This window comes from Megalopta genalis, chromosome 4, assembly GCF_051020955.1.
Source record: "Megalopta genalis isolate 19385.01 chromosome 4, iyMegGena1_principal, whole genome shotgun sequence".
Taxonomy (NCBI): Eukaryota; Metazoa; Arthropoda; class Insecta; order Hymenoptera; family Halictidae; genus Megalopta; species Megalopta genalis.
In genome coordinates this window covers 1,617,755-1,634,326 of record NC_135016.1, presented here as the reverse complement: position 1 = coordinate 1,634,326, position 16,572 = coordinate 1,617,755, and the positions used below count along the sequence as shown (strand labels likewise).

The 16,572-nt window shown below is 50.4% G+C and overlaps 1 protein-coding gene across 1 annotated transcript; it reads left to right on the top strand.

The window, feature by feature from the left end:
- Positions 1-12,216: 12,216 nt before the first annotated feature.
- On the top strand, positions 12,217-15,055 carry hry (bHLH transcriptional repressor hairy). Its single transcript, XM_033483316.2, has 3 exons — positions 12,217-12,839; positions 13,074-13,169; positions 13,307-15,055. Exons 1-3 carry the CDS (start codon positions 12,687-12,689, stop codon positions 14,141-14,143), a joined length of 1,086 nt encoding a protein of 361 aa, XP_033339207.1. The 5' UTR covers positions 12,217-12,686; the 3' UTR covers positions 14,144-15,055.
- Positions 15,056-16,572: the final 1,517 nt, after the last annotated feature.

The window sequence follows — 16,572 nt, the reverse complement described above, 5'->3', positions numbered from 1 at the left end:
ATTTCCCATCGAGAGGGTAACCACCGTGGACACGCGCCGTCGCGTGCCAGTATCCTGTCGCTTTTTGAAGGGATGGACAACCCCTTGAAAAATACGGCACACCACAAAAAAGGGTGTATCCGAGCGGGTTAAACAGAATGGATCGCTGATCACCAATAAAAGGGTTGCCGGCAGCGGCGGCAGTTGCGTCCGGCAATCCTTTTTAACCCGGCCACCGCGACTTAAGCTTCGCCGATTGTCGGTGAAAGGGTGAACGACGTTTTCAGGTGGTGCAACCCTTTAACAGCTCCGTTGGCCGAACGCTGGACGTCTCCTTGGCGCGTTCTCACGAGCCCAACGGCCAAAATTCTCGGGAAAAAACGTTTCTCGCTGGTTAAGGATCGTGTTGTGCCTCTCGTCGATCGTTTTACGATCGCGCGGGGTTGGGAACGGGGTGTTGCGGAGGCGAAACGAGAAGCGAGAAGAAAAAAGGCGCAGTTAAAAAATTCCCAAGGCTTGTCCTCGAAGGGTTTACGGCGCCCCCCGTCTTCGCGATTTTCAAGCTTTAAAGAATTTTCCCTTTGAGCACGCCTTCACCCTTTTTACAAGCCTCACGAACTTGACCCTTTTCCAGCAAGCCTTCCTACCTGCCTGCAGCCGGACCAACATTTTTTATGACTTTATTGCGACAGACCCGTCCGACAACCCCTTGAGCGGAAGGGGAGAAAAATAGCGGCGGAAAAAAGTATGGTAGTTAGGAAAAATCTTGCGGTTTCCGAATATATTGCTATACTGCCAGGTTACCCCTACCATGGACGCGACCACCCTTAACCCTGGCTGAGCTTTCTTCTTTTTATGATCATCCACGAGCCAAACGAGCGGCTTTATGGTGGCCAAATCCTTCCACGCTGACAGTGTTCAAAGTGCTGTCGCGATGGCGAACGACGCGTTCGCCGTCGACGTTTACCCGTCGCCCAATATCGAGGACCTTTTTACCCGCAACCTACGCCGTCGATATTGTACGAGAAGCAGTTGCTTATTTCCCCGAATGGCTTTCTGCAACATTTCTGATCCGTATTTAATAGAAAATCGAGATTCGATGGAAAAGCTATTGGAAAATTATGAATTTCCCTGGAACGTTCATTAATTTCTGCGAAGCCGTTGTTAAATAAATTGCGTAGGATCGAAATCGTGCTCGGAGTCGCCCTTTCTCGCGTCCTCGCTCCGCCGATACAGACATTTCATTTTAATATGGAATTACAGATTCGTGACGTAATTTTATTTAGTCCAACGATTAAATATACGCGTCGAAAGGAATTTGAAACGCGTCGCATGGAAATCGAGTTTGCTCATCGATCGTTGCGTTGCAGACTTTTCTGCAAGATTGAAATGAAAATGATTTTCTCCACCTCGAATATGTTTAACAAAGCTTAACTACAAAGTTTAACAAATTTGTATTTGTTTTTGTATTTCGGGCAACGAGTTTCTGGCTATTCTACATTATTGGAATTGTGATCTCCAGTTTTATTTGACAGTGTGTTTGCGTAGGCGAGAGAGAGGGTGCTGAAATTTAGTGCAGCCTATGGAAATCAACGGGGACAGGCGTTCGAAAGATATTTTGGTTACGTGAAGTAACGGAGGCCACGGCCGCTTACCTCTTTAATTAGGGTTAAAACATAAAATGTGGACGGTTGGCCTTCGCAGAGCCTTTCAAGCCTTTGCAAAGGGGAAAATTTGCAAATGGTGGTCGTAAAGTTGATGGATGGGGTGGATAGGCTTGACCATACCCTTTACGGCGTTTCGACCGTCACTGAATATCTGGAGTTAGTTTCACCAAGGCTGCTGTTGTGTCCTTTGCGAAGACGATCTAATACGCTCACGAACCGGTTTCTCTTTGCTAGAAAATTATTTATTTACCCTCATAAATTATTGCGTCCAGCCGCTTCGACGTAAAATGATTCTATATGTTTCTCGAAAACTTGTAAATTTCTATAGAATTTTAACATTTACTTTTAAAACTAAACATTCGATTTAACCAATAAATTATGCGCACAAGCTTTCAAACGTATAAACTTAAACATTCGTCCTAAATTATCGATGCAACGCGCGCTTACAGGTTCGAATAAATATCGTTATTGCTACGGTTAATTATTTAACGATCGGGTAGAGTTATTACGAGTAAAACCTCGCGTGGAGAGACCACCAGTAACCGCTTGCACAGTTCAACGCAAGAAACGCGCAACAAAAGGTACAACTGCCTCGATTATTGCAGATAATCGTGTCGTCAAAGTTATCGCCCGGCGCATTCAACCCTTTTCTTCCGAACATTCCGTTCACCGAAGGAGTAACCTTTTCACAAATATCCGGTTTAAAGCAATCATCGCCGGGGTTAGGATAAACCCTTTAACCGTCGGTCGTTCCACTGCGTTGGCGACTCGGTAAAAGTATAATTACACTACCTGAAAATGCTCCGTATTATTTAAACGACGTTCGAGAATTAATCGCAACCCATTTCGGTGAATTAATTATTTGAAATTGCGTATTCGCAATATTGCAACTTTCTCTTTTTTTTAATGGAAATTATATCCACAAAGTAATAAGATATCGTATAATATAATTGTACAGTCGATATTTCTGTATCGTTCGCGTTTTTATTCGTCTATAAAGTTAATCGAACCTTTCTTCGCAATTTTTAATGCGCGTTTAAGGCAGTCGGAAATGGATTAACGGATTAAATTTTATATTCGAAAATAAATCCGCAACGCGTACTTATTGCGTTTAAAATTGTATTTCGAACGTGAAAAACGCTGTTGAGAAAAATTAAATGAATTGAAAATACATCCTCATGGATATCGTAAATCTCTGAATACCATTTAGAGCCAGTTGCACGTAGAAAACCGATAAAACGCATTCTGCAGTGATTCATCGGATGCAGAAATTATACGATGCCGTTATTACGGAATTTCATGCATCCTTTCGTGAAATATAGTCGGCGATAAAAGTATTTGAACGATAGGATACGATACTTTATTAAAATCAACCGTTTGCCTTTAACATTCGCGATCTCGTATATCTTACGAACGTCTACTCTTTCGTTTACTAATTCCACATACAGCGACGGAAGAAAATTTATGTTCGCTACCTGCGTTCACTTCCTACATTTTCACCGAACTGCGAATGTTACGAATGCTGGATCGAAGCTCCAAAAAACTACAAGGAACGCCCTGGTCGCTGCAGGTAAACGTCCTAGGATCCCATGGGAGGGTTCTAAAAATGTTTACGAAGTCAAAATTCGAGAATCCTGTCGGTCGCGTACCCCGTTCGTGCGCCTAATGGCTGCCGGTGAGTTAGGTTGATTTTTTTTCATCGAGGATCGGGAGAACAGTTTTTTCGATCCGTCGTTTTGCCGTGCTCTCCGAAAACGATAAAAAAAAACAACACCGGAACGTTTTTCCTCGTGCACCGCGCGGTGGGCCGAGATTTTTTTCGATGCGAGTTTATCGAGCCTTCGATTTTTTTCCGGCGACCTTTCATCTTCGCGCGGCCCGCAAAAAATGAAAAACGGCCAAGGAAACATAGAAAAATATACGCGGCGACACCGTTTTTTCCTCGGCCGTTGTTTTCGGGACGAGCGGCTGCAGCTGCAATTTTTCGAGATTTACTCCCGCCGCGCCTCGTCGCGCCCCTCCGACGACACAGAGAAATACGACCTCACCTCCCTCGTTACTTGGCCGCCGTAAACACGATCATACCGTGACTCCCGGAGCCAAAACGTTTGTCCCGCTGCTGAAAAATGGTAGCCTGCGATGTTTCGTTTGACCTTTTCCTCCACCTCACCCCCCGCGCCACCGGCGACGCTGAAAAGCCTGCCTTTAATTCGTCCGGAAGGAAAAGGGCACTTCGCTTCTAATCGGAGGCCGTAAAGGTGCCTCGCGGCACGTTTTTTCCACGAGCATAAGCGATCCCTAAATGCGGAGCAAGCGTAGAGAAGATCGTCCAAGTTTTGAATCCATAACTTCGCCCAACGTGGCAAAAACTAGGAAGAGAAGCTGCAAGGATTGCCTCGGTTCGACGTTCCGATCGCAGGGCGATCTCTGGGGATTTTTTGGAAGGATAGCATCGAGTATCCTAATTCGAAACGTTTGTAAAAGGGCGGGTGAATTTATAATTTTTCAACGATACAAATCGTTTCGTTCGAATCCCCCGAAATTATAAATCCAGGAATACGGCGGAGCGAGGTACGCGCAGCGAAAAATATCGGATAGCCCGGGTAGTATGTTAAATTACAAACTGTTTCGCGCGACGGATAAATTGTACTTTTTTAGATCGTTGTTAACTGCAGTTTTGTTCGGCCGTAATATTTACAATACGCGGCGAGCTTCCGTAAACGAAGTTTTATATTTAAATTCGTTTCCGGGCAATAAAATGTTTCATTAGATTTTTGGGAGCGGCTCGCGCGTAGGTACCGGCGTGTATGCAAATCCTGTAAAATACTATTACACGATGAAAATGCTGGAAACTCGATTTTCGTTTCGGCCGAAACGTTTTCGCGTGCCCGGGGAGAATTCGATGGAATACACGCCAGGGAAATTTATCGTCGTCGCAGCGCGGTTGCAAAAGTTGGGCCGGCCGCGACCCGGGCAGCGCCGATACGGGCCGGTGCAGTTTTTTCTATATTGGTTTTTCGGCAAATTTTATTCTTCCCACTGCGTTTCCCGGAATTATTGGATTTTCGAGAGATTGCCGTTATTGCGGCCGCGGTCCGCGCAAGGCGCGGCATAAATAACTTCGTTTCGAGCCGAGTTCGTTCCACGCAACGATCGCGATCGCGATGAAACAGGATTAAATCGCGGTGCTGTAATCCTCTTTCTTCGTTTCTTGTATAAAGATGCTGGAAATGCGACGTGCGTCGGTACACAGGATTTCCTTCGGAGGGATGTAGAAAATATTGGAAAATGTTTTTCGATGTATCTCTGCTAGAAATTCATTGAAACAACGGTGGAATTGCTTCGATGAAAGTATCGATATTGCTAAAATAATAAGGACGAACGAGGATGTCGGATAAAATAACATGTTGTTTTAAATAATACTCGTCGCCTGAAATGTGCCCGGTGTTGGACCACTGGAAACGACGAGAAACGGACGAGGAACATTTCGTGGCCGAGGAACCTTCGAGAAGAAAAAGACGGCAACGCGATGACGGGAACCGCAAAATCGTTTCTCCGCACGAGTCGTATTTTCGGCGGGCAGCGAGACTCGCTTTTAATTAAACGCCTATTGCAGAGACGGTGGCGCGTCCGAACCGGAGACAACTATGTAAACCCGAGTGTTAAATATTCAGCGTGTCGGCGAAATTGCCGGCGAATCGCTGGGAGGTACAGAAGGCAACAGTCTTCGGAACGAATGCAAATCCGGCGGCCGTTTCACGACAATTATCGAGTCGCCGATGCACTTTGCCGCACACGACGCTGCGCGACGGGACGCGACGCGACGCTCCTCGTCGTCTGCGTGCGGCGGAGCGGTCTAAACGCATTTCTAATCACCTCGGCGAAACCAGTTCCATGGAACTGCACGAAATGTGCAACGCCGAGAAGGCGCGCCATCTGCGCGGTGCCGGGCCCCCCTTTCAACCTTTTATGCGCATCATTATGCGCAATTCCGCGCAGGACCCGCGGCCACTTTCCTTTATTGAATGTAACAACGACGGAAACGTCCGGACTCCCGGGACAGCCGGTTCTAATTGGCCGAAAAATGGGACCGAAAAGGGAGAGGGGGAACCTAGTCGCCGCGAAGTCGATTTTATTTCTCGATCCGTAGCACGGCCACGGGGATTAGCGTGGCTCGTTCTGCCTACCCTCGCGGCGGTGTTTGCTTAACCGATAATAGAGCGAAATTGTTGGCCTGTCAGTCAACGATCGCGGCACGGACACGCGCGCGCGCACACCGGCATAGAGCAACATGCGCCCCGTTTTTATTACTCGCCCCGGGCCCGCAAATCGAACACGTTCGACGGGACGATACCATCGGAATCGCGCGCCGGACGAGCGTTCCGTTCGTTTTTGCTAGAAACGCCATGGGAAAACGTTGCATCTCGCGCTGCAACCCCTCCCGGTTGCCCTGGACGAACGATAGCGTGCTTCATGCGTTGCCTCTAAAATGGTCCGTGACTATAAAATTCTCTTTATCCGACCCAGTTACGGTCTCCGCGAGCAAGGAACCGACAGCCTCGACCACAGCCGAGGGAGGATTACAGAAAACAGCCGCGGTTTTCGCGAAATCAGATTACTCCGCGAGTCGGACGCCGCGTCGGTTTGTCCAGGTACTTTTGCTCTCTGTGCACGGCTCCTTTATTTTTCCTACGGGCTGTAATAAAGTACGCGAAGCGGGAGTGGATGCCAGACACCCTAATCTGATATTTCGGCGCAAGGGGAGCGAATATTAATGTTCGTTTGCTGCGGGCAAAGCCGATGCCGGTCTCCCCCTCCCCAACCCCCCTCTCTCTCTCTCTCTCTCTCTCTCTCTCATTCCATCCCTGTGCGCTCTTTTATCCGGCCACCAGCAGCGGCGTAAGTAATCCTCCGACACCCCATAAAGTTAATGAGTCATGCGGGATTCACACAGACCTCATAGATAGCCGAGGAGGCAGGTATACAGCTAAGACGGGTCTAATAATGTCCAAGGAACCGTACCGTCTCGACCGTGATCACCCTCGTGTACCGTTAAATACCGGATCGTTAAATAAATCCTGGTTTTTGCATCTTACGTTTCGCCCCTACTTCCAGATTAACCGTTTGGGCGGGAAACGGTCGTTAGGACTGAAATGTAATTGCAAAGAACGCAACGCGTGCTTCCATTCTGATCGCGAGCATACAGTCGTGATTTAAATCGCATTTCCATTGAAACCGTATGGAATCGGGTTCGGCTGTGCTTAGCATTGTAAATAAAGGGTCGCTTGCTAGATCGTCGTTAAAATCTTTCTGCGAATGATTTACGAGAAGCGCGACTGTAAAGAATGCCGAGGCAACGCCGAGAGAAATGTTTCTCGGAACGAGAATGGCGTCGAATTGAAGTGGCTCCGATGGATATCGCGTCGTAATCTATTTTATCGGGACGTTGGAGTGTCTCAAACACGTGATACGATGCTCGCTGGCTGATTCGAAGCGTTAGATAGCCGATTATTTTGCAAAACATGTGAATCTGGCGCTTGATTCATCGCGGCTCTTATCGAAGGTGAAATGAAGAGATTAAGATGGCGGTGGTTCCTTCGCCAAAAAATATACGAATAAATCTCGATCGTTGTTTACGGTACAGACGAATTAATTTTTTCTAATCCGAGCGTTCGTTGACCCCATGCTGTACTTCGACGATGGAGATTTTTAGTAATAACCTGTCAAGTATGCTCTCGTTGTTTTAAGTCGTTCCTTCTAGACAACGATTACGATCGACAAAGTTGTAATTATTTTAACCGCGAAGATAACGGTGCTGCAACGGGTTAAAGCTCGACCGCCATTTTCGTTTAGCCTCCGGTAGAACGGTAAGAGTATAATTCCAATTCGAATTGTTCGCAGCGATAGCTTTCAATGTTATGCATGCGAAACGCAGAATTTACTGCGAGCCCGGCATCAACCGGCGCGTACTATAAAAGTATTACGATCCTTATCTGTGTCTAGACTCTAGACGTTTGTTGTCTAGACGTTTCCGAGTGACTCATAGAGACCGGGAGCCTATGAAACGTTCTCTCGAGCATACACGTGAGAAATGTGCGATACTTTTGTCGATTACACCAACCTGAGAACGCGTTGGCTCGACTTAATCCAGAATTCGTGTCCTGTTTCCTCGGGCTTCGAGACGTCGTGCTCCAATCTTTCTAAAAACGTAGTAAAAAATTGGTTAAACTTGGTCGAAACTCGATGGATCTTCGTATTTGAAATACTTTTCTAATACGTTGGAGAAAATCGATATACCGGTTGCTGGTGTCTCTCGAAACTCCAAGGTGTAAGGGATGATAAAAACGACGAATGTACACTTTAAAATGTTAAAATATTTCAATCAATAAACGAGCCCCGCTGTTTCCAACGCTGTCCGAAAAATCGAGCGCGCCGAGAGCAGGGTAGAAGTTTCAGAATCCACCGCCAGATGGGAGCACGCCATCGGTAGGCCGGTGCTTCCCTCCTGGCTGACTATGAATGCCTAATCCACTAACCAGTAGTCGTGCAATCGTATCTACCTTTGCACTTTTAATTTGTTTATGAAACATTTTGACGATACGTCAGCTTGAAACTCTGCTTTCAAATGTTTCCTAGACGAGCCGCATCGCGGCAAATAATTTTTTATAGACAACGACGAATGCGAGCCAGTTGAGGGTTGAACGAAATAATAATTACGATTGGGGTGTTTTTCATCGATCTTTTACCGTAATATCCTCGATCGTTTCGAAAGTATGAAATTTAGCTTATGATTTGTTAGGTACAGAACTTTGTTGTTTTATCTAGGAACGTATAAATATTTGTAACATGCAATTAATGTAAAATTAAAAATTTCACCTTAATCTTTATAGGTACGTAAACTATACGAACCGAAGCAGTGAAAATATTGTACAACGACCAAATATGATAGACAGTTGAGTCGCTCATAAATCAGACTTCGGGTTAATAAATTAATTAATAAATTAAATAATCGTGGTGCTCGAAAATATATTAATTCCTTAGAAACATGTGAAACCGCATACTCGATTGCAATTTCTAAATTGCTAATTCTCTCGAAACTTCAACAAATTGCGATCCCTGTAAAATAAGCCAACATCTTTCCAACGAAATGAAAACAATAGAAATGTTTTCAGAGTGCATTCTACAATATCCAACACCGTCGAATAACACTCGGCGTTTCTCGACGCTGCATCGCGCTGGCTGCACTCGAAATGCGACTCGATTCTCGCGTGGCGTCTAGTGTACTCCAATTACATTCTCAATATCCATGGCGCGGTCGAAGCGTACCCTCGATTCCCATCGAGGGAATAGCCGGTGCACTTACGACGCGCACCCAATTTTCCCCGAGGCCCGGTGCACTCCGAATGCATTCTATCGGATAGGTCACAGGTATCCGCACGGTTGAACGCTCTTTCACGCTCGTGCGTTTCTTGGGGTGTCCATCGATTAGCTTTACCAATTACATCTTCGTCGGTTATTTAATTTTCGTATACAATTCGAAGAACCGAAACCTTAGAAGATAATGGAAACCATCGTAGACGCCTTCTCAAGTAACATATTTATTTCAACTCGTAAAAGAACCGATAGGATAAATACCGAAAGCATCCATCGATCCAAAGCACTTCGCAATTCGAGAGGATCTAGAGCAGACACGCTACAATTGCTTCGATCGAAACGTTTTAATGCACCTCAATTTTTTCTATTTCTTTTTTACACCGTTCGATCTAAGAAGGTCGTTTCTTTTATCATTACAAATGCTCGTGTCTCAAAAATGTCGTTAGAAAGCAACGGTAGAATCAACGGTTCGAACGTCGTCCTGGCTGATCCTCGTACCGAAGAATCGCGCGAGAGGATCCCTATTCGCAGCGAGGGAACGGATTCGTGCACCTAATTTTCCCATCGACCGCGGCGGCGGCCGCTGCACTCGAATCTCGAAATGCATTCTCCCGGGGAGGTCACAGGTATCCGCCTCCCCGCGAGGCCGCACGCTTTTTCTCCCCCACGCATTCCTCGAGATCGAGTGGCCCTAGAGGACCGCGACCAGCGACCCGCGACCCACGCGCCGCGACGCCACGACGCAGCAACGCCGCGCCGCAACGCCGCAACGGCGCAACGCCGCCGCGACGCTCGACCGCTCAAAGTCGAATGACGATCGCGCCCCCACCACCCACGCAACCGTCGCGCGCGGCACGCTCGTCCTCTCGCCGGTCCGGCGGGTGGGGATCGGTCCCGGCCAATCGGAACGCGAGCGTCGTACGCCGCATCGGTTCCCGGTCACGTGATTGGCGGCCGCCGATTTCGCATCCTTTGCCCGCGCACGGTCGAGCGTCGTCGCACCAGCGAAGCGGCTTCTCCTCTCTTCAGGATGTCGGACTCTCCCGTTTCCTCTTCGGCAGCCCCTATGCTCGCGTCCTCGTCCCACCGACATCCCCACGATCTTTTTTCCATAACCCTGTCTCGCTCGCGAGGACACGAGCACGATCCACCGGTCGACATCCTTGTCGCACTTAACTCGCTTCTACGAACTCCTGGGCTTGCTTCGCTCGCTTCTAGCCCCCCTCCAGGACTCTCCTGCTCTCTCTCTCTCTCTCTCTCTCTCTCTCTCTCTCTCTCTCTCCCTCTCTCCCTCTCTCTCTGCTCTCCAGATTCCTACCCTTTGCCGAGCCGGTCGGACGACGAGCCTCGAGCCTCGAGCCTCGAGCTCGACCGAGCCTCGCCAGCGCGAATACTTGGTTGGCTTCGCTCGGCGCCGGAACCATCGACGCTGCACCGACGATTATCTTTCCACGAGACTTTGACACGTCTGTGCTCTCAACCGGAGATACCCGCCGATAACGTCGCAATGCCAGCGAGCTATGCGGGGGACTCTTTTCGGAAGTGCTCCTCTAGGACGGCAGGAAACGCAGCGGCAACCGAACCGATCGGGTAATCGTGACACGATGCTACCACGGATCTGAATTTTTCTGACCTTCGAGGTTCAAAGTCTACTCGGATCTGTTCGCTTCGCTGCTCCCCAATTTTTCAAAGTCCGGTTATACTGCGATGCGACCGCGCGTTGCAGAAATCCTACATTTGCCAATGTTTCGGGAATGAAAATGCACTCGAGCCTTTCGATAAACCTCGTTGCAGTTCCAGTAACCGGAGCTCCGTCGCGTCGGTTGCAATCGCGAACGCGGAGTGCGCGATAAGCGCGATCCAGGAGGCTATAGATCGATACGATCGCCTATCGATTACGCTCGGGCGGCCGAGAAATACGTATCAGCGGTTTATGGCTCGCGTACGTGCACGTACGCGAGAGATAAATGCCGCGGCGTGCGTATAATCGGTCGCACAAGTAGAAAGAGTAATTTCGAAAGACGTGGGGAGGGAGTAGGAGGCACGTGCCAGTGGTGCGCGCGTGCGTCAGTCCGCACTCGACACACGGTGGCACTCGGCTATTTTCGAAGAACGTAATATAAGCCCCGATGACGTTCGTAGTCGAGCATACGTGCGTGCCCGTCTAGAAATTACAATTACCACCACGATCGCGCCACGCCGCGCCTCGCCGCGCCGCGCCGCGCCGCACCGCGATCCGGCCAGCCGGTTCTAATGACCTTTCGACGCGCGATACGCGTCACGAGACTAATCGCCGCTCGCGGGAAACGCCGCGCGCTATTGTTCTTTGTTCCCGTTGCGATCCGTTCCCTTTACTACGAACCGTGCTCGCTTCCAATTTCAACCCGAAATCCCCGTCAAACTTTTAAGACTTTTCTCGGAATACGAAATTTCGAACTCGATGCTGGAACGTCGGTCCCGAAAGAATTTCTTCGTTTTCACTCGACGCTTCGACGCGTCATCGCAGTTTTCACCGTAGAATACAGAAATTTTGACAAATCTTGTGGGCGATGGAATATAAAAAACTCAGAAGTATCGTCCAACGCGTTTCACGAACAATTAATATCTATCGAGTGCAAGATTGACACACTCTTCGCCCACGATGGTATCGTGACACTTTGCTATCGGAAACTCTGCTCTCCGTACCAGGATCTTCGAGCGCCATGCGTCAGTTTCAGCGTCATCGCTAAGACGTCGTTAGCGAAGGGTGAGAGCAGTGACTCATTTGCAATTTCGCGATTCTGGGAGATCCAGCGGACATCGCCCGTTGCAAAAAGGAGAAATTGTGCAACGAGGGAATTTTCGGAAACGTAAGAGGGTCGTCGGAAGGGAATTTAGGTGGTTCCCCGTAACCGACGCGCGGGTCGGGCACGGTAACGTCAAAGGGGATTTTTCGAAAAAATGACTCGATGACAGTGCAGAAGAATCCGATCGATCGGAGTTCGGGCGACGCATAGTGGGGGTCCGCGCGAGGCACAGCGGCGGCGAGGAAGCGAGGAAGCGAGGAAGCGAGGAAGCGAGGAAGCGAGGCAACGAGGCAACCCGCCACGGCCGCCGTCGGCGGTCGGTACCCCGAGGAGGGGGCTTCGCAGCCTAGGTGGGGGCTCTTAAAGGCAACCGGGTGCCGTCCGACCGTCGGAATTCGGTTGGTGGAGGGAAGCCCAGGTTAAACCGTCACGCGCTATCCCCTCCAGACGGTCCGTCGAGGTTTTCCCCCACCCGTTCTCGGCTTTGCCTCCACCGGGCATTCCATCGGGTGGCACGCTTCGACGAGACGACAGAAGACGTTCGTCGTTCGTTCGGTCAGTCGTGCTCTGACGTCTGTACAGACTGGTCGGAGTTCACAGTGAGAGTTCAGTCAGCGAGCGAGATTAGCAAGGGAGCCCCGACCGTGCGTCCGCTTACCATATTCTCGACCGTAAACAGAAAACTACCCTCCGTTCGCACGGCCGTCCGTTCACGACCGGCCGGCCACACGCTCTATCTGGATTACCCCGGTGGCCCTAGGCCGTAGAACAGGCAGTGCTACGCAGCGGCTATCTTGGATTACCAGTGCAGTGCCGCGGCAAATTGTTCGCGCAATTTGTCGTGAATCCGTCGACGCTTTTGACATTTTTGTGATACGAGATGGTGACCGGGGTGGGTGCCACGATGCCGACCGGCGGGGTCACCGTCGGCGCTACGCCGCCGGCGCAGCACGTGCCCCAGGAGGCTGGACAGCCCCCTGCGCAAACCACCGCCACCACCGCAACCACCAGAAGATCCGGCGAGAATCGACGGGTTAGTGTCGCGAGAGGATGCATCGTTTCTCGCTCTTTACCTCGCGAATCGAGAAAAAACCTTAGCCGCGCGACTTCAAATTCGAGTAAAACCGTCGACGATGATCCATCGAGTTCGGTTCTTTCTTTTACCCTCCTTTTACCCTTTCTTTTACCCGAGCCATCGAAACGGCGCGACATCCCCCAATTCGTAGCGAAACGACGCGCCTGACCCGGCAATTATTTTCTGTTACAGAGTAACAAGCCGATCATGGAGAAACGGCGGCGAGCCCGCATCAACAACTGCCTAAACGACCTGAAGACCCTCATCCTGGACGCCATGAAAAAAGACGTGAGTATCTTAAACGTTCGTTCGATCCCACCCGACCAGATGTCACAATCCCTCCGACTTCTCCCTGGGAGACGTTGCCAGTGGACGCGTATCGTCGTCGAGGCTTTACATAATCGTTCGGTTGTTTCCGATTACAGCCAGCGAGACACTCGAAGCTGGAGAAGGCCGACATCCTCGAGATGACTGTGAAACACCTGGAGACGCTCCAGCGTCAACAGGTTGCCCTGGCGGCGGCGACCGACCCGAACGTCTTGAACAAATTCCGGGCTGGTTTCACGGAATGCGCCGGCGAGGTTGGCAGGTTTCCCGGTCTGGACGCGTCGGTGAAGAGGCGTTTGATGGCCCACTTGGCCTCCTGCCTCGGACCGGTCGAGGCGAGCAACGCGAACGGCCAGACGGCGAGCCAGCAGCCGGTGCAACCGGCGCCACCGACCACGCAGCTCCAGGTCCACATCCTGCCGCAGGTGGACGCCACCCCGAGGATCCAGGTCCAACAGTCGAACGGGATATTCTTCACGAACGCGAACGGCACGGGGCTTCAGCTGGTCCCGACCAGGCTGCCGAACGGCGACATCGCGCTAGTCCTGCCGGCCGGAGCGAAGGCGACCCCGGTCACCTCGCCGGCCTCCTCGCCAGCCCCGACCTCGCCTCTGCCGACTCTGATCCCGATTCCTCAGAGAACGGCCAGCACGGCGTCCGCCTCCTCCTCGACCTCGTCGGCCAGCTCGACGTCCACGTCCGCGGCGAGTCCGGTCGCGTTCGAGGCACCGCCGGCCACCTTCCGCGAGCAATCCGCCGCCTTCAACACCGGCAACAGCCACAGGGACGTCGCCACGTCGCCGGCCAACGGCTACACCAGTGACCCCGAGTTCGACCCCCGCGTCTACAGCCCGCCGCTCCAGAAACCGCTCGCCCTCGTCATGAGGAAGAGCGTGGTCCCCGAGGTCGAGGACAAGCCGTGGAGGCCGTGGTAAAATCGTGATGTCGCGGGTGATACGCGCGCGCCGTCGTCGTAAGACGGAAACAGTCTCGAGTGAAATATTATATTGTACATGTTCTCCGACTGAAGACACGTGGATCGGTCGTTCAGCACCGTGAAAGTTTACGGACACGGATATTGTTCCTTATCGTATTTAGGATCGCGTCCTGCCAGCTAGGACACCCTCGGAACCGCGAGTTTTTTAGCACCCCGAGTGCGTACACGTCGGCCAGTAGCCTATGAGGCAGTGCCTTATACAGTGCCTTGTAAATAGTTCTATCGTATCGTTGAGAGAAAGGGAGCGAGCGAAAGAGAGAGCGAAAGAGTGTGCGAGAGAATGAGAGAGAGAGAGAGAGAGAGAGAGTCGAGAGGAAGAATGTAAAAAACCGAGAAATCATTTGTTTCTTCATTTCCGTTCGTCAATCGTTTCCATTGAGTTTCGACGCGTACCCCCCGAATTTTGCATTCTTTCCACCTTTCGTCGTCTGTACATACATGTGTTTAGAAGGATATCGTATTTTAAGTGCCTTACGCAACAAGAATCACCGAGGTCTTCCATTCTGTTTCTTGTACGTAGAGAAAATACGCCGTGCGAGTGTCTATGTATTCGCGAAAAGTACGAGGAACCAGTTTCTTCTTTCTTTTAATTTCATTCATTTTGTAACTAAACGCGGATCTTTAGTTCGTAGGTTTAATTAAGTGTGCGGATGGGCAAATGACACGTGCGCGCGTGCGTGCGCGCGCGCGTGCTCGAGCGAGAGATAGTGTGCGAACAGTTGTCCTATTTATATTTATATGAGTGCAGAGAAATTAAATTTATAATTCCTCTCTATTGTGAGAATAGAAAAGATCGACGCTTATCACTGCAAGAGCATCAAATAAATATTGATCTCTTTCTTCAAACTTACTTCCGGCATTGTTCTTTCGACCACCCCCTGTCACCTCCGACGCTTCTATTCTCTCTTCTATCTTATCGAATACGATTGAGATCGTGTTTCACCTTCGATCGATTCTGTCGTATTGATTTACTTTTCGAAAGAGAAAATTATATTTATCCTCTAATATCGGATATCCGAAATATTCGCATAAAAATTTGCGTTCTACGTTCGACGGTATTTAAAACATTTATCGTTTATATTTAATTGTCGCGCGTTCCTTAGGATGGTGACTCATTTATTTTCTTATTCGAGAAACGGTGCAACAGCAAAATCTAAAAGCGAAAGGACGGTACTCTACGCTACAGAATATTGTAAGGACGGCTCGGACATGGCGATTAAAACTAAAACGGGTTGGAAGCAGGGACGGACGGGTCTTTTCGCGATCGTGCGAAGTGGCGCGACCGTCGTCTCCGCCGTTGCAAGTCGTTTGGAACGAGGCGAGGCCCCGTCTGTGCGGCTGCAGCTCGGAAGGCGGACTGAGGAAAGGCGCGGCAGAACCTGCAGCGAGGTGCTGCCACCTGAACGCGGATCCCGGAGGTTCCCCCGCGCCGAACCGGTCCCCGATTCCCTTTCCCGGCTCTCACGCTCTCGCGCTCTCACGCTCTCGGCGAGGGGCCCGAAATCGCTCCCCACTCGATCCCCTGGGCCAACGCCGGCGGAGCCAAGAGCATGCTGCCGCCTGGCGGCGGATGTCCCAACACTCGCCGGCCCTTGGCTCCTCGAAACGCGAACCCTTTCCAATCTCCGGAGGTAATACGACCGGTCACGGGCCGTTTAACTAAGACCGATTCGACGGCTCCGAGGTCGAGCAAAAATCGGGAGGTATCGTAACGCTGGAATTAGATCGCGCGGCGTTATCGGCAGACAAAGAGGTCTAATCTCGAGGCTAGCCTCCCAGCGAGTAGCGATAACCAATTATCGCGTACAACTTTCGCTCGTAATCGGGCGTGAGTAATTTTCCAGCGAGTCGGGCTTCCGGTTCGGGAAATCGGCGGAACACGTTGGAAATCCCGCGAATAGCTCGCGGCGACTGTGGAGGTGTCGAATGTGTTGCAACGCCGGTTCCATAGAATTGCCAACTACCGTGCGTCACGAGTAGGTGAAAGCACGAACCGCTGAATTTCGCGGTGCTTGCCACTCGTTGCAACCGCCCTCGATAAACGGTCCTTTCGATTTTTATGCTCCGACGCGAAACATCGTTTCCTCTCGTTTTCGATCCGGGGAGGTTTTCTTCGCGAACGTTTGGTTGAAAATTTCATCGAGATCTTCGATGAATTTTCCGCCGTAAACGAAGCTAACGCGAAATCGATTCTCCAAAATCGCCGAAGAGAAATGCCGCTCGAATCTGCAAAATGGGAGTCGAAATTCAAAGGACGCGTCCGTGCCGGCGCTCGGTGCGCCAGACGCGGACGGTTTCAGCAAAAACCGCGTTGCATTACCATAATGTCCGCCTCCTCGGGCGACTGTCAGTGTTGACGGTACAATT